The 24848-nt window shown below is 35.2% G+C and overlaps 1 protein-coding gene across 3 annotated transcripts in view; it reads left to right on the top strand.

The window, feature by feature from the left end:
- LOC146145226 (extended synaptotagmin-2-like) overlaps window positions 1-17741 on the top strand; it is a 31692-nt gene extending 13951 nt beyond the window's left edge. Inside the window, exons 14-25 of one of the 3 annotated variants that reach the window (XM_083389811.1) lie at window positions 227-301; window positions 681-758; window positions 1433-1519; window positions 3987-4133; window positions 4809-4893; window positions 5854-5943; window positions 7956-7982; window positions 9460-9577; window positions 13413-13526; window positions 14192-14323; window positions 14655-14810; window positions 15961-17741. In XM_083389811.1, coding sequence (XP_083245937.1) covers window positions 227-301; window positions 681-758; window positions 1433-1519; window positions 3987-4133; window positions 4809-4893; window positions 5854-5943; window positions 7956-7982; window positions 9460-9577; window positions 13413-13526; window positions 14192-14323; window positions 14655-14810; window positions 15961-15988 — 1137 coding nt within the window. In that variant the 3' untranslated portion in view covers window positions 15989-17741. The remainder of the gene's footprint in view (window positions 1-226; window positions 302-680; window positions 759-1432; window positions 1520-3986; window positions 4134-4808; window positions 4894-5853; window positions 5944-7955; window positions 7983-9459; window positions 9578-13412; window positions 13527-14191; window positions 14324-14654; window positions 14811-15960) is intronic. The other 2 variants (XM_083389813.1, XM_083389812.1) reach the window with 2 other exon arrangements.
- Window positions 17742-24848: the final 7107 nt, after the last annotated feature.

The following is a 24848-nucleotide window of genomic DNA, read 5'->3' as shown; positions in this document are numbered from 1 at the left end:
AACCTAGTTAGGATTTCAAATATGGCCGCCCACTGTAAACTCTTGCTTAATACATAGAGATGTGGCCCTTGTCAGTTAATTATGTGGCCCAAAAAAAACAGTTTTTTTTGGACACCTATTGCTTTGTAGAGCACACCTAACCTTGTATATAAGAAATCCTGTGTTTTTTTGCCCGTTGACTATTTGATCGATATACTTTAGCAAACTTTTTGTTATTCTTTGATAGGTGCTTGCAAAGGGGGAAGCTGTCGCTAACACAGCTTTCCTCAACATTTATGCTGATAGTGCTCAACTCAATGAGGTAAGTTAGTCAATATGGCTTTCTTGCTTTGAAAAATGCATTGCGATTTTTTCAAATACCTATAATATTAATATTACTCAAAATATTTTAATTACAAATGCACATATGTTCTTCCGGCATTTTTACAATTAAAACAATGTCTGGCAGCAACAACATATTCTTATTTTAATTATCTTGTGACAGTATTTTATTGTGATTATTGTAATCTCTTTGCATCAGTTTTTATACGTAGCCACCACTTCAGTGCCAAATATCTGTAACTTTGAAATGTTTTGGCAGCTGATTTTCATACTTTTTTATTGTACAACCAAGCGAAAAACCTTAAAATATTTATTTAGACGATCTTTACAACTGCTATGTTATTGTATCTAACTTGCAGGGCTTCGATCAGGAGAATTTTGATCCATCTCCCATTCTAAAAATTTCCATTACAGGCAAAGAGCCATTAAAAACTCAGGTATCAATTTTTCAAATTCAATTAAGTTTGTTTTTCTTATTTGTTTAAATCAGTGGTTCTCAACCTGTGGTACACGTACCACTGGTGGTACGCGAAGTCATTTTGGGTGGTACGCAGTATGTTTTAAGTAAAATAACAGTTTTACCAAAAGGTTAAACGTTTTTTCTACTGTAATAAACTATACATTCATCGCAATGATTGTATAGTTAGATATTTTATGCTTCAGTAATGATAGAAATTATTTCTTTCCAGGACATCTATCCAAATTTCGTTTATGATGTCATAGCAAAACAACAAAGAATCACAAAACTTGACTACCGGTATCTTGCAAGTTAAAAAATGACACTTTTTCGAGACTAGTGGGCCGCATTTGTTTTGAAATTTCCGGTCTAACTAATTAGCTAATCCGCCCCTGTTAATAATCCTATATACATTTTGAGTAAAGTTGAGTTTTTCGATAATTTGTTGGTACGCAACAAGATCATAAAACCTTGAGGTGGTACGTGGTGAAAAAAAGGTCGAGAACCACTGGTATAAATAGTATTCAAAAGGTAGTAATATAGAAAACGTTTTACTTGGCTTTCTTTAAAATATGTTTTCCTATATAAAATAATTTAGTTTTTTAATTTAGTTTTTTGTCTCTATATAAAACAACACGTTTTGTGTAAATTTAGGTTATCCAACACACCACCAATCCAGTTTGGGAAGAGAACTTTCAATGCCTAATGGTCAATCCCCAGAAAGAGAATGTTAAATTTGAGGTAAGCATTTTAGTTTTATGCTTTAGTGGGTTAAACAGCATTTACTAGCATGTTGGGAATATGCTGTGAATATGCACTGCAAGATTTTGCTGAAATCACAGTGATTTATTTTTATGAATAATGTTTAAGGGTTTTATTTCAGTTTTACTAATCTCCTACAAAATATATTTAATCATAGATGCCATTTTTATTTTAGCAGACAAAATAAGTTGGTTTCAGGATTTACAACAATATGGTTAACAACTAACTTTAATCCTTATTTAATTATATTTTAAAATAAATAACCTTTAATAGTTTTGTTTTTGCCAAAACTTAGGTAGCTTTCCTTGACCAGATGTTATCATTTCCCTTGTTTATTCTTTTATCTGTTTAAAATAGCTAACAAGTTCAATGTTTGTGTATTTAAAACAACTAAAACATGCAAAGAATCAGAGACTTTCGCAGTAGTTTCTTAAATTGCAGCTACTTATGAAATTTTAAACTTATCCCTGTTTCAATAACAACACTGATGTTTCACAGAAATAATTACATAACAGTGTTGTAATGACTGAAGCCAATTATTTTCCTAAAGTGGACTTAAGTCACTGTTATTAAATGACTTGACCTGACTTCACTTAAGTATTTTCGGCAAAATTAGTTTACTGGATTGGAGTCAATTCCGATAAATGACTTGACTTGAACTTAAAGATAAATGACTTGACTTGAACTTACTTAATTTAAGTGCTCCAGTTAAATACATTTATGTCTATTTTATTCCATGTAAAGATCCTAAATGGCTTTTTCTTTTGTTTGATATTTCCTATGTCAAACATGATTTTGCCAACTTTACAGTTAAATATTTTTATATACCAATGACATTAGTTGAATCTGACAGTTTATGGCTATTACTTGGACTAGAACTTGACTTGACTTGGACTTATTTTGTGAATAACTTGATCGTGACTTTTTTTACTTGAAAACGACATGTTTACAATAATGCTATATGTGTGTAAATGGAAATCATTAAATCACAGGAATTTAATCAATAGGATTATATTATCTACCTTCAACATCGTTTTACTTTTTTTTTTGTTCTATTAAATGGCATATAAATTCAATTTCTGCATTCAGGCAGTACTGACATTTGTTCATTGTTTTCCATATTACATCACCAAAAAAACGGAAACTTTCATTCTATAAAACAAATCTCTAATATCTATAAATGAACTCAGCTTTTTCCATATTTGGTGTTGTATTGCTGTCTATATTTTCTGGTAAATTGTATATCTGCTAATTATGGAATCTCAGCTCAAAGACAAGCTTAAGATGAAACAAAAGACACCGTCAATGCGTCGCATTTTTAGCAGGCACCATATGTCAACAAAGGTTTATTTCTCAAATGTTGCACGTGCCAACCAGCATTTTATTTTGCTGTAGTTGTTTTCAATGGCTTTTATTTTATTCATATCAAGAAAGGTATTTCGTTAAAATATTTTTTAACTGGAAAATACTTGGTACACATGACTTTATGAGGTGCAACTGGTTAACTCTTGAAACACAATCATATTTTAATATCCTTTATATCAAATCACATTTAAAATTTGGTTGCAACATTAAAGAAGAAACAAATTTAGATATATAATTTATAATCTTATAACTTATAATCTTATAACTTGATCAAAATCATCCTGCATGATAACATATGATATGCAGATGAGATATATCATTTAATTTTTGCTACTGAACCATTTTTTTATGTAAAATACACAAAACAAGTCATTTTAGCATGGCCAATTTTGGTAGTTTGAAAACAAACTTACTATCCTATTTTTTATTCAATGTCTTCCTTTTTTATTCAGCAAAAGCAAAGTTAGTTTGCTGAACATTTAAAGTTCTGTACAAAAAATTCCTAATATAAGTTTGATGTGAAAGCTAAAGGGATTTTAATGTATGTCATTTGATATGTAATCTGTAATGTCAGTTATTTTGAATTACAATGTGTTTTGTATGTGTTGTAATATCGTGTCTCTTAAAAAAGTAATTTTTTACGGACCTTAGTGTGTTTTTCCTGTAAATCTTTAATTCTGATACGTGTATAGTTGTATAGATTTCTAGCTAGATAAATACCTATTGTCGTCAAGGCCTAATACTGGCAGCGCTGGAAATATCCTATATACTTAGAAAATAATAACATGTGATTTGGTGCACAGTTCTTAAAGTACTAAATATGAACCTTATTCTAATTAGGCCCAATGGAACTAATTGTAAGAATCATAAATAAGACTTTTTATAGTGTACCAACTTCATTTATTGTTAAAAGTGAGTGTACATGTTTGTAGAGCATACGGACTTTGTTCATCAATGTTTTTTAGGTTTTGCGAAAAGTGATATAAAAAATTCTCTGTCAAAAACAATAAAAAACGCTTTAAATTTATTGCTCTAAAATGCAAGAAACAAAATTAACAAAATGATAATTATTTATTTACAGCTTGAAAACAATGGAAAAACTAGCCTTGGGAGTTATGAGCTTGCAGTTAGTGAGCTTTTAAAACAACCAAGGCTGACATTGGATGAACCACTGTACCTTAAGGGAGGTGATGGAAAGTCAGTACTGAATGTCCGGCTTTCACTCAGGGTGAGTTTTTATTTTTCATATATTTACTGAGTGAAATTTTTTTTAAAGATTTAAAAGGTTAACAATTTTATATATGTTAGAAAATAGCTAATGTGCTGATTTTATTAGGGTGTTCAATGTTCATGCATTTTTAGTTGTTTACATTTAAATTAAGAAATACATAATGTTCGTCAGCTTTATTTGCTAAGCAGATGTAGGTGACGTTATCATGCACATAAAATTCTTATATGCATCATACAAATTTTTGTTTTGTGTAAGCATTGCGGCGCTAATATGTGCGTTATAATGTATTTGCTGCATAACTATCTGGAACAACCAAGGAAGTGTTTATTTCCTGTGTCTAAATCTTAAGTTTTAACTCCTCTAATTGGTAATGACATAGCGTCATTTGTTGTTCAGTTTTGGCAATAACAGTATATCCTTTTACACTGATAATTGCATGAGGTATTGCCGAAACGTTTGTAAACGGCAAAATGTCGATTTTTTTAATATAATGGCTTTGGTGTTTTATTGAAAAAAAACGTGTAAACTATATCCTGTTTATTGCAAATAAGCTATGACATGGTATATAAGAAATGGACACCTTACCAATTATTGGTCGAAAATTACTATGACCATTTAACGGTTTAGCCTTTGTACAATGGTAGATTAAAAGCTGCATGTTATTTTTTTTAGATTCTCAAAGCCAAGCCGATGGTTGAAGGGCTGGACGCCTCCAAAAAAATAACTGTACACAAGCGAAGTAGTAAACCTGAAAAACGTAAGTTTTTAAATAACTTGACAGTCATTTAAATTCGCGCTTACGAAGAGACATTTTTTGTGTATTGCCACCAACGTTGTTTTGAATACCCAGGTTAATGGTTGGACACTTGGACAGGCAAAAATCTAAACGCACTTCATTTTATTTCTCTTAGTTCAGGGGTTCCCAACCTTTTTACGATAACGTACCACTCGGACACTCTGTACTACCATGCGTACCACTTCTTGTAGAACAACTATTTTCATCGAAACAAATTTTATCTTTTTTTAGCCTCCAACTGGAATTATTCAACGCTATTTTAGATTATGCTATAAAACAATTGATAATATCTATCAAGAGCAATCATTTGGCACAATTAACGCCCACTGCTGTTGCACGGCGTTGTACAGCTATTTGAAGCAACTGTGCTTCTTGTTGACAATCCGGGTTTTTATGAAAAAAACGAAAGCTACTCGCGTACCACCTGAAAAACCTTCGTACCACTAGTTGGGAACCCCTGTCTTAGTTTATAGAAGTTTGGGTAGAGACTTTGTAAGATTTCGAATGAACCGCAAACGTATAGGAAAAGTGAAAACATTGTAACGTACATTTGGCCTAACACTGTGGCCGTTATGTTCATAACAATAGACAGCGAGACTGAAATCCAAAACAAAAACTAAACCCAACAGCTTATTGTTTGTAAATCTTTTTAAAGTATATATAGTAGGGTTGTTAAAAGAAAAACAATTTTTTATCAAATTTTAGTGGGAACCCCTGGAATAGGTTGTGTTTAAAACCCCACAAACCGAATCTAAGCACGTTTAGTTCAGTATTGACTGTGCTACGTCACTTAGAAAATTCAGATTTGGGTTGAAACTTTTCAAAAAAAAAAAAATTGTTTCGGCCTGAAAACAAAATGTTATTAATTATATAGTATTCACCCAGAACTAAAAACTAAAAATGCAGATTTGTTGCTTTCAGCTTCCACTGAAGCCACACGTCTCCCGAAGGAAAAATCATCGATGGAAGAAAGCGATACCAGCACAGAACCTGGATCTAAAATCGATTTCGGTACGTCTAAACTAAAAGCGTTTTGAATATGCCACCCCTAAATCAACCTTTTTTTACTAAATATGTGGAAATTAGGCGCAATGCGATGACACTACAGGTTTTTCAAGCTTGGTAATATCGGCATCGGTACAGATTTTGCTGCTGTTGAATTAAACAGTTAACATTAATATAGTCGGCTTAAGTAAGCACATTTATTTACATTCCACTATGCCAGTTGTTCTCAAACTTTTTTAAGCGCGACCCAAATCGGAGTTTTTTTACATCTCACGACCCAAGTCTCAAACACCGAAAAATTTATTTTTCTGACATGCATGAAATAGAAAAAGACACAGACAAGCAGATGTAGTAGTCCACACAGATCTATGAAACAATGATTTGTTATTACAAAAAGGTTTGATTTTTAACTTTTAACAATACTTATAATGACCTAGTTGGAAGAAACAAACCTATAGCTCGCATCAAAAGAAACGAATGTATAGTTCGCTTTAAATAAACGAAACTATAGCTCGCAATAAAAGAAACGAACCTATAGCTCGCATCAAAAGAAACGAATGTATAGTTCGCTTTAAATAAACGAAACTATAGCTCGCTTTAAAAGAAACTAAACTATAGCTCGCATCAAAAGAAACGAATGTATAGTTCGCATCAAAAGAAACGAACCTATAGCTCGCTTTAAAAGAAACGAAACTATAGCTCGCATTAAAAGAAACGAACCTATAGCTCGCATCAAAAGAAACGAACCTATAGCTCGCTTTAAATAAACGAAACTATAGCTCGCTTTAAAAGAAACGAAACTATAGCTCGCATTAAAAGAAACGAACCTATAGCTCGCTTTAAATAAACGAACCTATAGCTCGCATCAAAAGAAACGAACCTGTAGCTCGCTTTAAATAAACGAAACTATAGCTCGCTTTAAAAGAAACGAAACTATAGCTCGCATTAAAAGAAACGAATGTATAGCTCGCATCGAAAGAAACGAACCTATAGCTCGCATCAAAAGAAACGAACCTATAGCTCGCTTTAAATAAACGAAACTATAGCTCGCATCAAAAGAAACGAATGTATAGTTCGCATCGAAAGAAACGAACCTATAGCTCGCATCAAAAGAAACGAAACTATAGCTCGAACTGAAACGGATGAGTTTCTGCTCAGGATTTCAAGTTGCGAATAAATATTCCACAATTTTGTCAATTCTAACCCCAAATTTATCAGTGACTAAGACAGCACTATAACAACGCTAGTCTAACAGAATTCTGAGGTGTATGCATTACGAGCTATATATGTGTGTGATACGAGCTAGCAAAATAATCGGCGCTGGTCTACAAACCTACCACAACGCACATTTTTATTTGGGTTAGGGTGCGGCTTAGCATTTGGGTTAATAAATATAATAATGCTTGACCCACCCACCCCCAAACGCTAACCCTCGCCCTAACTCAAACATTGTGCGGAAAAGTAATTGTTTGAACGCTCTGGTAGGATTCTAGATAAGTGCCGAATAATCTTCTAAAAAAAGTAATAAACTGTGCGGCTACCACTTACACCAGTCTTAGCAGCTACTGTAGCTGGCTGCCATCAAAACGTTCAGAAAACCGCTTATGATGTAATAATCCAGGTTGCATATGAAATACTTATGATGCAATATTTCAGTCAAGATTGAATTAAAAATACTTGAAAAATGAAACAAAAAAGTTAGTTTGCGCAGGATTGAATCACCTTGGAGCGACCTATTTTTTGACCCTACGCGACCCATGTTTGGGTCGCGACTCATACTTTGAGAACCACTGCACTATGCCAACTGTTATTTTCTAAATTCTAATCAACTAAATTGAATTTAGAATTCGATTTCCAGTATATGAAAAAAATTGTAATGCCCGCTTTAAACCATTGACATTCATATATTGTTTTGATCGAATTCAAAACGATGTCATCTAATACAACATCTAATACATGTAACGTGTGCTACAACTTATGATTTTGCATTTTTAACGCGGTATTATCTACGTCTTCAGTTGATAAAACGCTGCAGTCCTTCTACGGTAAGAAAAACGGTTTGTGTGAAAATATTGCATGCCTTCTTCACCAAAAGTGCACATTTGAAACTTCACCGATTTCCCCAGCCAAAAAATGGCTACTGTGATATGCCCGTAATTAGCCTGCGATTATATGCCATGTTTTTTGCCTGTTGTAAATCAAGACGCCAAAACGCAATTTCTCTCTTGTGATTGCCCGTGATATTTTGCTTGTGGAAGCTAAAATGTCCGACCTTTACTCGCAACTTCCCCCCTTGAATCGGCTTTTCAGAAGTTGAATGAAAAACAGCACTAAACAAAAGCTTTGTCGTCTTTTGAAAATCAAAAGATACAAAACTTATTTTTTTAACTAAACCGATGTTCGTCGAATGCTTTGAATGCATGATAGCGTTATAATAATAAGGTGTATAGTTGCTCAATCGTGCAAGGACAAGCAATAAACTCGTAAAACGGACATCCTGTTTATTTTAATTCACCGCGGGTTAAAAAGTATACCGCCTTTTATCACAGTGCCTTTAAAACTAAAATATCTTTGTAAATTGTTTATGGTTTGCTTTATAACCTTAGTTGTCCAATGTTCAATTTATAGATTAAACTTCATACGTTCCGTCTGTTTGTCAATCATTTTTTTAAAAGTGACAAGAAGTGAAATCCTACTTTTTTCCGGCTCTAGGCACTTGTGTTTTTGTTTTAAATCAGTTTGTGTTAATTTCTATCTTTTTTGTAATTTTAAAGATGTTTTAATGTCACGACAGCAGTTTGCGATATTTAAAACCTACCTTTACAGGATCTTTTAATTTTTTTTTGTCAGTCAGTTTTACCCTTCTAGAGGTAACTTTTTTTGCAAAGGAGTTGCATGCTTTTTTTGCTCAACAAAATGCACGGTGAAGGTATCTTTCTTATGCCACATGCGGCCAAATGGAGTTTGTTATCCTTAAGGCTGTAATTTTTAAACTTTTTCTGCTCCTTTTTTAACCTTCGCAGTATCAAATGTTCCGATTCTGCCAGTTTAAGTGGTTCAAGATCTGACTTTGACTGAGCATGAAATATTTTTGCAATAAAGTTAACGTAATTAGCAAAGGTTCAGTTTGCTTTTAAGGTAACATACTTTGTAGCTGCAACCATAGTTGGATTAATTACATTAATTCAGTTCAATTACAATTACATTAAAAACTGTAATTAGTTGTCATCAATTACAATTTTCGGCATTGAAACTTCAATTTTCTCAATATCAATGTATTGAGCCAAAATGCCTTGTTTACATTACAAGTACAATTACATTAATACCTGTAATTAATTATATCAATTACAAATTACGGTAAATACCGTAACATACGGTTTCTTCTGTTAAAACACGGACAAAAATCGCCTGTATTAGAAAAACTGTCGGCATTTCAGTACATATAGTAGTATTGTAAATGCAAACGGCTAAAATGATAATTTCTTCTCTCTTCTACTTCTCATCCTTTTTTATCGTTACCAGAGGGCTCATCGAGCTCCTCCCTTCAAACAAGATCCTCCCTGGGACGCACTCCGAGTCTTTCCTCCGAGGTCTCCAATCCCGGAGCCGTCCATGACCTCCGGAAGAGACTGAACGCCAAGTAGGTCATTTCGATTTTGCATGTTTTGTAAACATTGTAAAAGGCCGTCGTAGACCCTTAACGCACTTTTCCTAATTGGACAAAAGGTGCTTTGCTAAATACAATTTAATATTTTCAGGATTGGAATAACTAAGTTTTTTCGCTGAAACGTTAATTGTGTCACAAAATTGACTTCAAAAGAGGAAACCTATCACCTGACAAGCGTCGAGAGAATTAAACTGTGTTTCGATGATTGCTGATAAATGATATAATGCAAAGTTAGAACAGTTCTGACAAAAGCGTTACCACATTACTAGGTCAATTTTTTGAGCACCACGATATTGATAAACAGATATCTATACTTAAAACTAATATTAAGTGCAACGCTAAACATAGTTCGATATGTAATATAAGTCCATGCTTTAGTTCACCAAGATTTTGCTGAATATAATGTTTATACATCTGGAATTTGACTTAGCTAGTTAAGTTTATACATTAGACACAGTAGTCCATTTTAAAGGTTGTCGTTTTTTCGCATTTTTACATTTATCGCACGAATATCACGTCGACAGAATGACTGGTCACAACAACAGAATAAACTATTTTTATATAGAGAAATCAGGTGGCACTGTATAAAGACAAATTGTATTTGATTCTCGACAAGCTTTCGCACAACCGTGCTTCATCAGGTCAAAGTAGAAATGAAAACAATTAAAATGCACGTAAAAGCACAGGCGCAAGTAAAAGGCGATAAGAATGGTGACGTCTAACATATCCACAGGCACATACTCGCAAAAGCGTGTTACTGACGCAAAAACAATTATGCTACGATGCCTGCGCTTCAAGGCACGATGGGTGTAGTACAGCCTGCTATGAGGTGTAGTGTGACATAAAGCCCAAATCCCGATTGAGCCCCACATTTATGGCATCGAACTTTTTAATTATGTTTTGTTCGACTGTGAGCCTCGCTTGGGTGCCGTTACTTACTTTTTTGATCACCGAAACTCTAAGGTCTTTTACACTGTGTGATCCTTGGTTAAAATGTTCGCCGACCGGTTTCTCCATATGTCCATGCCTTATGTCACTTTTATGTCCATTCATGCGCTTTCTGATTTTTACCAAGGATCACACAGTGTAAAAGACCTTAGAGTTTCGGTGATCAAAAAAGTAAGTAACGGCACCCAAGCGAGGCTCACAGTCGAACAAAACATAATTAAAAAGTTCGATGCCATAAATGTGGGGCTCAATCGGGATTTGGGCTTTATGTCACACTACACCTCATAGGAGGCTGTACTACACCCATCGTGCCTTGAAGCGCAGGCATCGTAGCATAATTGTTTTTGCGTCAGTAACACGCTTTTGCGAGTATGTGCCTGTGGATATGTTAGACGTCACCATCCTTATCGCCTTTTACTTGCGCCTGTGCTTTTACGTGCATTTTAATTGTTTTCATTTCTACTTTGACCTGATGAAGCACGGTTGTGCGAAAGCTTGTCGAGAATCAAATACAATTTGTCTTTATACAGTGCCACCTGATTTCTCTATTTAGAATTAGGACAAATACGGCCATATACAAGTATTTTTATATATAGATCGATCTTTTTTGGCTAAATTGTGTTTACTGGCAAGGAAATTTAAGATGTTCAATACTTATCCGATCAGTACCAATGTGGATATGCGTAATATTTTGAACCTGAAAGGACGATTTTTTTTAAGAAAATGTTAAATGAACAATATACTTTAAAGCTAATTTTTGCTTTATAACCTTGAAACTTTAATTTCATTGTAACTATTTTGCCTGTTTGGCCTTATGAATGAAGCCTTTTGGTTTCGGAATGGTATGGCTGTAACTTTTGCAAAAATATCGGTTTTAAAATATAGTTTTAAGTACGGAACCTCCCTAAGAATAATGGTGTTTCATTAATAGGCTAAGTTGCTTTTCGGTGAACAACTACTAGTTGTAACGGTTCAACTTTACAATTATACATAAACATATATATTTTTTTCAAAGCAATATAGTAACAGTTATGAATAAATCATATTTAAATCAAAGACTGATACACTTATAAAATTGTGCATTTTAGGTTCAGCTACTTTTATTCTAACGACTGGTCAACACTTTTTATTAACTTTTGTGTTCCAACAGGCTGCGACAGAAAAACGGTTTAGAAACAGGTTCTCTTATTACTCATTTAGCAAGTTAATAAACCGCACTTTCTGTGTGGCCAAGATCTTGAGTCAAAACGTTACTACGGCCGAAGGGTTTCTCCCATGACAGCCATTTTTTAATTTATTTACTTATTATTGGTACTTATCGTTGCGCTGTTACACAACGTTGATTTTAGACGAAAGTCCGAAATCCTTTACTGGCATTACCTGCTGAGAATGTTTTGTCCGATGGCAGACTCTTGTTGCCTCGGTCTCACTTCGACAGGCCCGTCGAGCAGGTTACCACAACACTGTTAACCAGTGACACTTTATTTTTGCACTTTTATCATATATTGAGGTTGAAATATATGAAAAGTGTTTGGGTGTTTTTTAAGTGGAGTCGTTCTCAGCATTTCATTGTTGTCTGTTTCATTTTTCTTTAGCGATTTGTATATCGTCCTTGTTGAAAACAACTATATATAGTTAGTCAATTGGTTGACGATTCGTTATTGTTGTTGTGTAGAATATAAATCGTTAGAAAATGCAGCGACATTTTCTTACTTTGTCCAAGACTTTTTGTTTATGGTAATTTCCATTTCTGAAATGCCGAACTAAATCCCCTTTCTTCGTTTTCCATACAGCTAATTGCGCAACGTATTTTAACGTTTTGCGCAACGCATTTAAGACCTAACACAAGCAGTATCTGCACATCGATGACGTAAGATTATCCGGTATATCCATCATTGAAAAATACGTTTGCTTGCAAAAGGCTTTGTAACGTCTGGACCTCTACTGTTACCAACTTTACGATGTGATACGACGTTGTAGTTCAAAAGCACCTTGTTAATATATTCATAACAACAACCGAAAATAACGGAAAATTACTCGGTAATGTAATCCAAAGTGCGAACAACCAAATGATTTCATGCACTAGCCCTTACACTTTTTTCGAGCATATGCTTTGATTTCGTTAAATGTTTTTTTGTAAACTGCTTGCGTCTTAAAAGATAAAAAATATTTTATTGTAATTATAATATTTACGAATTCGAAAAGGTATTATAAATTACATAACAACGGCCGCACCAGTAAGCGCAAAGCTAACTACAGTTGTTTTACCCTGCCTATAAATTGATTCGCACAACCCCGAAAAACGGTCGTCATTGTTTTAAAACGTGCGCCTATATAAATTCTAACACAAAACGTCCGTAATTCTAATTTTAATTGATTAAGGTTATAAAAAATATGATACTTTGTTTAGCTGCATTTTAGTATCTTAGTCGCAACAAATAATCTAAATTACTACTGTTATAGATTATTTCTAGTTTATAAGAATTCGGTAAATTTAGCCTAAAAGCAACCGAAATGTTTTAATTTTAACTGTAATGTAATATTAAAAAGCTAAACCAAATCGAGTTGTCTGAGTCCGGTCTAAACCTTCTCGCGTAAAAACGGTTTCCAGGATAAAAGGCAAAAAAATATTACTAAATCAATTTAATGCAACAAATCATTTTTGTCTATAAACAAAAGACCCCGATATTGATAAACAGATATCATTATTCAAAACTATCATTAAGTACCACGCTGAACACAATTTGTTAAGTAATAGACGCTTTTAATTTAGTGCTTTAGTAGCCACCAAAATTTTGCTGAACATCAAAGTCTGGAATTTGAGTCCGGTATAAACCTTCTCGCATACAACGGTTTACAGAATGAAGGACAAAAGCTCGAGCAGCGAAGAACTGCAGGACAACGGTCTCGGCCGCCTAAAGCTCACCTACAGATACAGCAACAACCAGCTGGTCATCCTTGTCGTCAGAGCCGAGTAAATCTTTGTTTTTTTCATTTTTGCATGTGACTCCGCCCAGGTTGTTGGTGAAAGTAGTGTTTGCTACTTCCTGTATAAAGTTTTTTGTTAAAAGTTTGACGTTAATGTGTTCTGGCCTCTCCCAACGACGGAAAATCGACTATTTGAAGAGGATTTAACCGTTTCTAATCGTAACGCTGCGATGTCGGTTGACTAATGATTAATAGAAGCTATCTAAAAAATGGTAAATTAAAATTAAAAAAAATGCCTAAAATCTCGCCACGGATAAAGTTACTTCGCTATCAAACGGTCGATGATGTTTCCGCTCGGTTAATATAACTGTTGGCTGCCCCTACTTATAAAATGTCCTGTACAATCAGATGAAGTTCCGATTCTGAACAATAGCTTTGTTCTAAAAATTACGAAAAATAATATTTTACATTTAGAAGCAAAAGTAGCTGTTTAGGAATTAAAATTCATTTCAATTGGAAAATAATTGGCAAAAAACCCTCGTAATAAGTATCACATAGGCCATTACACATACAACAACGATATCTGCCATTATTTGTTCTTATCGGAAACATACCTACTTCACCGGTTTCACACACGATTATATTAAACTTTCTAATGGCAGATGTACAAATAAAATAATGGCAGATGTACAAAAAACATTTCGCTTACAGAAAACTGATGGTGTGTGACGAGGACAACGCTACTTCGGACCCTTACGTTCGTGTCCACATCAACAACGACAAGAAGAACAGGGAGAAGACCAAAGTCGTCAAAAACTGCCTCGACCCCGTGTTCGATCAAAAGTAATAGATTAGAGATTTCAGTTATTTGTTTGGTTTGCAAGAGAATTAAATCAGTAAATCAATAAAATATGAACTTAGAACTTAGAAATTTCGCCGGGATAGCGTGAAGGTTTATATCATTACATCACATCACACACATATATTTTATTTTAAATTTTAAAACTGGTGAGCATTGAGCATATTGTGAAAACCAATTGTCGATAAGTGTTTACGAAAAAACACACCCAGTAATGGTGCTAGCACATATAATTTGCCGATACAATATTTAAAAGTACAATTTTTCCGCGTAAATTGTGTAAAAATCGCATGACTTTTTTGCTTGCATCTCTAGATTGACCTTCAACGGCACACTTAAGGAGTTTTCTCGAAGCAAGTTGACCGCCGTTGTAAAGAATCAGACCGGATTTCTGTCTTCCGAGAAGGTTCTGATGGGACAAGTTACTATTAATCTGGCCGACAGCGACCTTACACAGCCAACCACACAATGGTAAGGCAGAAATTGGTTAAAAACTAGAAACAATAGTATTAGTAATGAGAGGTCGGTTAAGTGGCATTTGTTGACCTTAACGCCCTATAGCAAATCATTATAGCACAATCTTTAAGCGCATTAGGACTCATGCTATGCAGAAATTTTGTTATGGCTTTTGCCGTTATACGTTATGTTTCAATGCTTTTTTTTCAGGAAAATATGTCATCCTCAACTGATTGCACAGCAGTGTTTTATTTTTGTAGAAACAAATAGAAAGCTTTTGAAAAATCACTTCCTTAATAGGAATCATGATTACTACAATGCTGCCCGAAATATATGTAAATCATGTGTGGTTTAGCTTGTTTTCAAGCTGCAGAAGTACAACTATATGGAACAAAAGTACCAAAAATATAGAACGAAGTACCGAAAGTATCATTTTGTTAAAAGGCATGTTACATTTGCTTATAATTTTTTTGTACATTCCATCCTTTGCAAAAGTCTGCCTAATCTTGCTAAGTTTTTGAATCCCTTTAAGTAGGCTGACACCTAACTTGATGTGACTGAGTAGTCATCAGGTTGTTTTTCGCAATACCCAATGCCACATCTAACTATTTAACTGTGTAGGGCAGGGGTAGGAAACATTTTTCTAGTCGCGGCCGAAAACCAAACTCAGAAAGGTCACTGCGAACCGGTAAACTTAAACTGTGATCGACTATTATTCAGGGATAACACTAGGCTTGGGTATGCTATTTTGCAGTTGAAAAGGGGACTAAACTACATGTTACATTCGATGCAGGAACAAGATTTGCACAAAGCGCCAAAATAATTGATTTTACTTAGCTAAACAATCCAAAAAATATGAGGAATGACCTCGTGCCTAGTTTGTTAAAAATAGGTCGAGGGCCACATGATTTCCGTTTACGGGCCGGATCTGGCAACCGCGGGCCGTATGTTGCCCACCCCTGATTTATGGCCTTACTCAGTTTGTGTTAGTTAATTATTGTGCTGCGTTAACCATATTTCCAATCTGTTTAAGTGAATCTTCGGTTTCATTGCCTTTATACAGATTTAAAGAAAGTATCAAGGGTGCCGCAAAATATAATTATATTTACAAAGGTGATATCAACCCGAAAAAAGGTAGCTTATGGCTTACTTTTTTTCATTGTAGGTACCCATTGGAGCTTTCTGAAAGCTAAGAAGCAACTTTTGGTTTTGGCTCTGAACACGACCCATATTTACCCTAAAGAAAATAGGATTTGTCCTATTGATTTTGTCCGTTCAGTCGTGGACTGACACATCACAATATCGCCCCTTACATGTCCTCCTGTTTTCTGTATGTCGCGATCGCTGCATTCTGTTTTGTATTATCAAAATAGCCTTTGTATTTTGTACTGGATTTTGTATGTTACTCTTTCTGTATTTCGCGGTGCGCATTTTTGCTGCACCTTTGCTTGTAAAGTGGTGCAGTGCGACTGCACAAACGAAAACCGTATTCTGTAAGTAAAATATCTGCCGGAGGAACTTTAAGCGCATAGGCTACCATTATTTTTGAATAACCTGCTGCAAGTAGGCTACAATTGGTTTCACATAAGTGGTAAAGCTAAGGTGTATGGTATCAATTTATTTTTAATATGGTGGTAATTTTCCCCCTTTTCATGACTTCTGTAAGTCGGTAAAAAATCGGTGCTAGCACAAATGCTGTATCCATTCTTCCATCCCACATTTGGTGCACACTGCACGGGTTGTGGAAAAGTTAACCGGCACACACATGAATTTCTGTATGCTAAATATATTCGTTTATAGTTACTATTTGGAAGCGGCTGGGTGTTTTTTGTACGTCTTGTCTGTGCTCTACATAATTTTGTGAACAACATACTGTATAAAGTGCAAATCCCTAATCTTTTGTTTCTAACTGTGCTGTTTCTTCACCCATTCTTGCAAATTTGTTTTGTTCCGTCAGAATGTCTTTACCTTTATGCTTTTTGAAAGCATCCTTTCTTTATACATACAGTAGGCCTGTAGTAAGTGGCCACTGGACGGCAAATAGTTACTAAAAATTTTGCAAAATTTACTGTTATACATGTTCCGGCAATTAGTCCAACAAATGTTAATTTACTGATAAAAGGGTTTCGCGTGATAGTTTATGGCGTTTGTCGCTTTTTATATACGTTTCCATTCCCATCATGGATGAGACAGTTTGCTAAAATGTCAAAAACTAATCAAAAATCGACTAAGCTGACGTCAAAGCTAAACATTAGTCTGCCAAATAGTTGTTTCATGCTAAAGTTGTGTATCATTTGGCTTTCTTAATAGCCACCGAAATGTGATTCGAATTAGCTTGAACAAGCTATCTTTTAGACAAGGCCCAATTAGGAAACTTAAAAAGGTAATAATTTTGTCCAATACTGTCTTACAGCAAATATATGCAGTTGAAACATGTGTTTTCTTTCCACCAAGCGCGGCAATGATCCGCCTTAATAAGCACATAACTATTGCCATCGTAGATTAAAAATGCCTTCACGAGTTACTAATCTGACTTACCTGCTTTTTGCCAGTTACTTTACATATAGTTACTTACTGAACTTCGTCTTACTAAACGTTCGTTATACGTAACTCAATTGCGATTGTCTAATTCTATTTTGAATATAACCATTTGCTAATTCGGACCGCTGTATAAATTGTATTGTTCCGCCTATATCAGTAATTGATACTAAAAGCTTGATTTACCAGCACGATTCGACGAATCATTTTTGAAATGTAACATTTGCAAAAACACAACGAATCATTTTGTAACAATTCTGTTTTTTCACCCGTTTGATCGTTTATATCAATTAAACCATATAACTCGTTGCAGTATGCCTGATAACTACGTTTCTGTCCTAGTTTTAGGCCCTCTAATAAATTTATTTGCAAGTGGTTCATAAAATGTTAGCCATGGTCCACACAGACCATTTTGAGTGAACCCCAGAACAAGTGATTTCTTGCAGCAAAAGCTACTTTTCAAAAATAAAAGTAAGAAGCCGTTTTGGTGTAGGCCTACGTTTATTTAGTTAAACCGTTTGAATTAAAAAAGGTCATGGTCTGAAAATGTAATGTGGCGGCCATTGCCTAAATGTAACATGTCTGCTAGATACGACGATTTGTCAAACGTAATTAATAATAATTTAACGTTTAAGTTCTTGGTCGCAGCATAGTATCATTGGTCGCAGGCAGTGTTCCTTCTAAGGCAGTGGTTCTCAAACTTTTTTGAGCGCGACCCAAATCGGAGTTTTATGAACATCTCCCGACCCAAGCCTCAAACATCAAAAAATGTATTTTTCTTGCGCATGAAATAGAAAAAGACACACACAACCAGATGTAGTAGCCTACACAGTTCTATGAAACAAATATTCATTATTCCAAACAAAGGATTGATTTTAACTTTTAACAATACTACCTGAAACTTATAATGACCTAGTTGAAAGGAACAAACCTATAGCTCGCATCAAAAGAAACGAACCTATACCTCGCTTTAAAAGAAACAAACCTATAGCTCGCATCGAAAGAATCGAACCTATAGCTTGCATCAAAAGAAACGAACCTATAGCTCGCATCAAAAGAAACGAACCTATAGCTCGCATCAAAAGAAACAAACCTATAGCTCGCATTTGAAGAAACGAAACTATAGCTCGCATGGAAAGAATCGAACCTATAGCTCGCATCAAAAGAAACAAAACTCTAGCTCGCATCGAAAGAATCGAACCTATAGCTTGCATCAAAAGAAACGAACCTATAGCTCGCATCAAAAGAAACGAACCTATAACTCGCATCAAAAGAAACAAACCTATAGCTCGCATTTGAAGAAACGAAACTATAGCTCGCATGGAAAGAATCGAACCTAATGCTCGCATCAAAAGAAACAAAACTCTAGCTCGCATCGAAAGAATCGAACCAATAGCTCGCATCAAAAGAAACGAAACTCTAGCTCGCATCAAAAGAAACGAACCTATAGCTCGCATCAAAAGAAACGAATGTATAGTTCGCATCAAAAGAAACAAACCTATAGCTCGCATTTGAAGAAACGAAACTATAGCTCGCATGGAAAGAATCGAACCTATAGCTCGCATGAAAAGAAACAAAACTCTAGCTCGCATCGAAAGAATCGAACCTATAGCTTGCATCAAAAGAAACGAACCTATAGCTCGCATCAAAAGAAACGAACCTATAACTCGCATCAAAAGAAACAAACCTATAGCTCGCATTTGAAGAAACGAAACTATAGCTCGCATGGAAAGAATCGAACCTATAGCTCGCATCAAAAGAAACAAAACTCTAGCTCGCATCGAAAGAATCGAACCTATAGCTTGATTCAAAAGAAACAAAACTATAGCTTGCATCAAAAGAAACGAACCTATAGCTCGCATCAAAAGAAACAAACCTATAGCTCGCATTTGAAGAAACGAAACTATAGCTCGCATGGAAAGAATCGAACCTATAGCTCGCATCAAAAGAAACAAAACTCTAGCTCGCATCGAAAGAATCGAACCTATAGCTTGATTCAAAAGAAACAAAACTATAGCTTGCATCAAAAGAAACGAACCTATAGCTCGCATCAAAAGAAACAAAACTCTAGCCCGCATCGAAAAATTCGAACCTATAGCTTGCATCAAAAGAAGCAAAACTATAGCTTGCATCGAACCTATAGCTTGCATCAAAAGAAACGAACCTATAGCTCGCATCAAAAGAAACGAAACTATAGCTCGATTCGAAAGAAACGAACCTATAGCTCGAACTGAAACGGATGAGTTTCTGCTGAGGACCTCAAGTTGCGAATAAATATTACACAATTTTCTCAATTCTAATCCCAAGTTTATCAGTGACTAAGACAGCACTATAAAAACTCTAGTCTAACAGAATTATGAAGTATATGTGTGTAATACGAGCTAGCAAAATAATCGGCGCTGTTCTACAATCCTATCACAACGCACATTTTAATTTGTGTTAGGGTGCGGGTTACCACTTGAGTTAATCAATAAAATAATGCTTGACCCACCCACACCCAAACGCTAACCCTCACCCTAACTCAAACATTGTGCGGCAATTTAGTAATTGTTTGAACCCTGTGGTAGACCAGTGTCGAATAATCTTCCTCTAGACAAGTGCCAAATAATCTTCCAAAAAAGTAAGTAACTGTGCGGCTACCGCTTAAACCAGTCTTAGCAGCTACTGTAGCTGGCTGTCATCAAAACGTCAGAAAACCACTTATGATGCAATAATCCAGGTTGCCACATGAAATGCTTATGATGCAATATTTCAGTCATGATTGAATTAAAAATGCTTGAAAAATGAAACGAAAAAAGTTAGTTTGCGCAGAATCACCTTAGACTTAGAGCGACCCATTTTTTGACCCTACGCGACCCATACTTTGAGAACCACTGTTGTAAGGTGTGCAATTGCGCAGCCCCACCAGACAAATCGCGCAGTGAAATTTGCCTTTTGCGCCTTTACATTATTCTCAACTTAGAACTAAAATATCTTAACTTTTTCGCCGTAACAGTTTGAGTAATCGCATTGGCTATTTTTGTTGTTGATGTTTGCAGCTATAAATAAGTACAAATCAAATCAGCATCGACGATTGTGCTGTATTTTTGCTGTAAATTTATTTGTCTAATCCAGGGTTTCCCAAACTTTTTTGGACCACGGACCACTATTTGTAAATCTGTTTTTTCGCGGACCGCAATACAAAGCAAAAAATAAATAAAACCAACTTTCATATATTTACAAAATTGACAACATCAATGGGACAGATGGAATTGCTTCCCTCTGCTTAAATGATCAATTTAATATAAAAAGCGCAACAAGTTAGATTTACGATACTGGATAGCAAAAGCTTTCGAAATCAATAAGTTGTGAATAACTGCGGCAATTTAATCATCTTTAAAAGAGTACACATACTGTACAACAGGGGTCGGCAACCTTTTTCTAGTCGCGGGCTAAAACCAAACTCAGAAAGGTCTCTGCGGGCCGCACAAAATGTTAACTAAGAATTATGTTATTAAAATGTCAGAACAATGTAAATCAGGCGGGCTTCAGATATGTTTTTGTACTTAAAAACGTGTTTAGTCACTTTTAAGAAGGCAGTAAAGTGTTGGCGCAAAGCGGGACAAAAAGCGTTTGTTTGGTTTAAAATTCGAGTCCATACGTCGTTATTGATATTAAAAAGTGTAATAAAACCACTTTGAGAAAACGCGATAACCTTAATGGTTAATGTAGTTCATTGTTTGTTAAACTATTTAAATAAGGGCGTACCTGACGAGCGAAGGGAGCGCATATTTTGGGGGCGTATACCGGCATTTCTTTAAAATTTCTTGCAAGTTTTTATTGCATTTCAAAAAAAAAAATTAAAAATGTATGTCCAATATTTTTGAATACGTTTTCCGTTTGTACGCGACGCACTTTGACAGTCAGTCTTCCACAGCGCAAGAAGCGCTAATCTAGTTCAAATGACAGCATCATAACGTAAACAAACCTGATGTATAAAGATCGTTAAACGCAAAGCGCGAACAATTTTCGCTTTTTTTTCGCACCTACATAGTTAAAATAGTCAGAAAGTATAAGAAATGGACTTGTGTCTAGTTTGTCAAATAGGCTGCGGGTCGGATAAATTACATTCGCAGGCCGGATCCGGCCAGCGGGCCGTAGGTTGTCGACCCCTGCTGTACAACGTATATGTGTAACTTTTTCTTGTCATATCGCGACGGACCACAGTTTGGGAAACCCTGGTCTAATCTAATCGGTTTTCATCATCCATGCCATGCTGTGTATTTTTTTTTATTTCACGTAAAATTAAATATCTACACAGGAAAACAAAGCTGAGGGAATGAATGGGTTAGGAGAGTGCTGAACACTGCAGTGGAGTGTTTGACAATAATTCGGGATCATAAAACCGAAATGCATTTTTGAGGACGAATATTTTTTAACACAACCGCAATATTTACGTGTCAATGGCCAAACAAATGGGCAAACTCATAGTGATACATGCAAATATTCGAGTAGTTCGCGATTGTGTGCTAAAAACGTCAAATATTCTATCATGCTAAATTGGACGTTTTATCAATTTAACCCAAATAATCGGCTATCTTTTATTTAGCGCGGCCGCATTATTGCCATATCCTTGAACGTAACCCGATTGCAGTTGCACATGCAAGTTCCTTGAGAATATTTGTTTCATGACGTCACGCTTTGTGACGTCATCTCCAAAAAAAGTCCTAAAATATTATTGCGCAGTACACAATTTTCTTAGAGGGAACACTGATCGCAGGTATATCGGTTTTCAGTAGTGCCAAATTTTGATTAAATTCGTGTCATTTTCTAATTTGAATATATCTCTTATCTATATATCGATTCTTCGACAAGCTTTCATGAACACACCTAAGTAAAAACTAGTCAATACATATCAGAACCAGACTAATACAGATTAAACAACTCCTTAACAGGGGACAATGTAAATAAAACATTTTTGTATTTGATTGGTAAATATTCGAAAACTGTAAGATAAAAATAGGCAACAAAGAAAAAACGGATTTCATTGCAGTTACAAACACTTTTAACAAAAAACTGAGAATTGAAAAACAACCATATGAATGCAAATTAAGCATTAAGTTAAGTTTAGCATCAGATCTACACATTATATTTGATTTTGGGTTAAAAAGCAATAACAATCATGAATGTTTACGGAATTGCTTATCGTAATAAAAAAAATACCGCTGTTATGGTTTCCAACACTGCTGTTGGTAAACCTACATATAATTAGCCAGCAGCTAATTATATGTAGGTAGCCTGGTCATAAAACACTCAAAAGAGCGAGATGTCGCTGCTAAACATCGAAAAGCAGTAATCGTCATCACTGTCACTAACATCAAAGAAAGGTTGCTTCTGCTGAAACAAAAATGTGATAATTAATAAATTGCATGCGGGGGCAACGCATATTTCATCATTTTATTTCTTTTTTTCAAACAGAAAGTTCATTTGAAATAAGCTTTAACTCTGCAAAACGGCTATCCGTGTGTTTCAATAAAACAAAACAGTATACACTTTAAAAAAACGTAGTGTATCACCTACCATTTGCAGCTTTTCGGGCGAGACGATTTTATTTTCCACCTAAAGCATAAATAAAAAGCTGATTGCAGTAAGAGCGACTTCCTACAGTTGTTGGCTTGTTTTAGTTTTATCTTGTTTATTTTTGTTTTCAAGCTACGATCACAATTTATAATAATACCTAGGGGTCATGGATTAATCCAAAACGTTTGTTGTTTCCAAAGTTTTAATATAGTGTAGTATGAGCTTAAGCAAATATTAAACACGAACTTGCCTTTTTATACTTTCCTGGGCCAGGTCTAACGTTCGGGCGCCGTGCCTGTAATAGTATAGTTCCGTTTTTATTTAAATTCAAATTTTAAAATCCTTTACGTAAACATCGAAATGACGACCGTTAGTGACGGTATAGTATAGTGCAGGGGTGTTCAAATGATTTCTGCCATGATCCACCACAGTCAAACCTGACAACATGATGATCCACCAAATGCGAATAGTAAACATATTGGACACGCTTTAATTTGTATGGTGCTTTATTTATGTAAATATGCCCTAAGTCAAAAGTGAAGTGTCCTACGCAGCAAAGATTGTTTCTGCGAGAAAAATGATGAGTTGGTTTAGTCCAGGGGTCGGCGACCAGCTTTTTTTAGTCGCGGGCCAACACCAAACTCAGAAAGGTCTTTGTGGGCCGCACAAGATGTTAACTGAGAATTGTGTTATTAAAATGTTAGAACAACTTTTTATCAGACGGACCTCGGATTTTTTTTTTCACTTAAAAGCGTGTTTAATTACATTTAAGGAGGCAGTAAAGTGTTGGCGCAAAGCGCGAAAAAAGGCGCTGTTTGGTTTAAATTCGAGCCCAAACGTCGTCATCCATACTACTAATGAAAAGTGTGATAAAACTACTTTGAAGAAACGCGATAACTTTAATAGTTAATCTTGTTTAGGTTTGTTAGCCTTTCTAAGTTGGGCGCACGTGGCGAGTGGAGCGAGCGCGATTTTTTAGGTATACAGACATTTCTTTTAATTTTTTGCAAGTTTTTATTACATTGCCAAAAATAAAAATGTTAAAAAATGAATGTCCAATATTTTTGAATACGTTTTTATTAACGGCAACGAAGCGCTTATGTAGTTCAAAAGAAAGCATCAAAACGTAAACAAGTTGGACGCAGAAAGATCATTCGCGCTAGCGCGAAAATTTTTCGCACTTACGTATAGTTAAAATACCCCAAAAGTATTTGAAATGGACTCGTATCTAGTTTGTTAAAGAAGCGGCGGACCGATAAAATACCATTGGCGGGGCGCATCCGGCCCGCGGGCCGTAGGTTGCCGACCCCTGTTTTAGACTTCAGGTCTTACAATAGCATCGAATTGGGGCTTTCTGTCGCTTACTGCTTTCCCCAAACGCTCACAAAGATTAGCATTTGGGAGTCTCGTTTAATGCTTGATTTTTTACAAAATTCATCAACACTGACAATTGGTATTCACATAAGACAATGTAGAAAGTTTATTTTTTTAAGACTACATTAGAAGATTTGAACATGACCGGTATAGTGTATACACGTACCTTACAAGGCTGTCGCTTCTTGACATTTGAATTCCTGCGAAAATAGACAGCAATCGTAATTTTTTTCTGTCGTGCCACGATAGTTGGACAATTTTTAAAACAGCACACGCTAATGTATACTACATTTGTTAAAAAAAACTAGAAAAAACTGAGGTTATTTGTTTAGAACTTTAGGCGGTACTCGAATTCGGTAAGACATTTTGATCATATATAATACGACTCATAAATTGCCAGGAGAAACATGCTATGCTCTTTACCTTGGATTGTGTTTCATTGGCTTAATCATAGCTCCACTTTCACCAGCGTGTAAATTTTTATTCTGCAAAAAAATAATAATAAATTAATACAAGGCCTCAATTTGATATGCTGACTTTTCTAAAAAATAATAAGATCGAAAAAACAACAAATAATAGCTA

The sequence above is a fragment of the Ascidiella aspersa genome, chromosome 5 (assembly GCF_963924565.1).
Source record: "Ascidiella aspersa chromosome 5, kaAscAspe10.2, whole genome shotgun sequence".
NCBI classification, from domain to species: domain Eukaryota; kingdom Metazoa; phylum Chordata; class Ascidiacea; order Phlebobranchia; family Ascidiidae; genus Ascidiella; species Ascidiella aspersa.
This window is presented reverse-complemented; position numbering and strand designations above follow the sequence as displayed.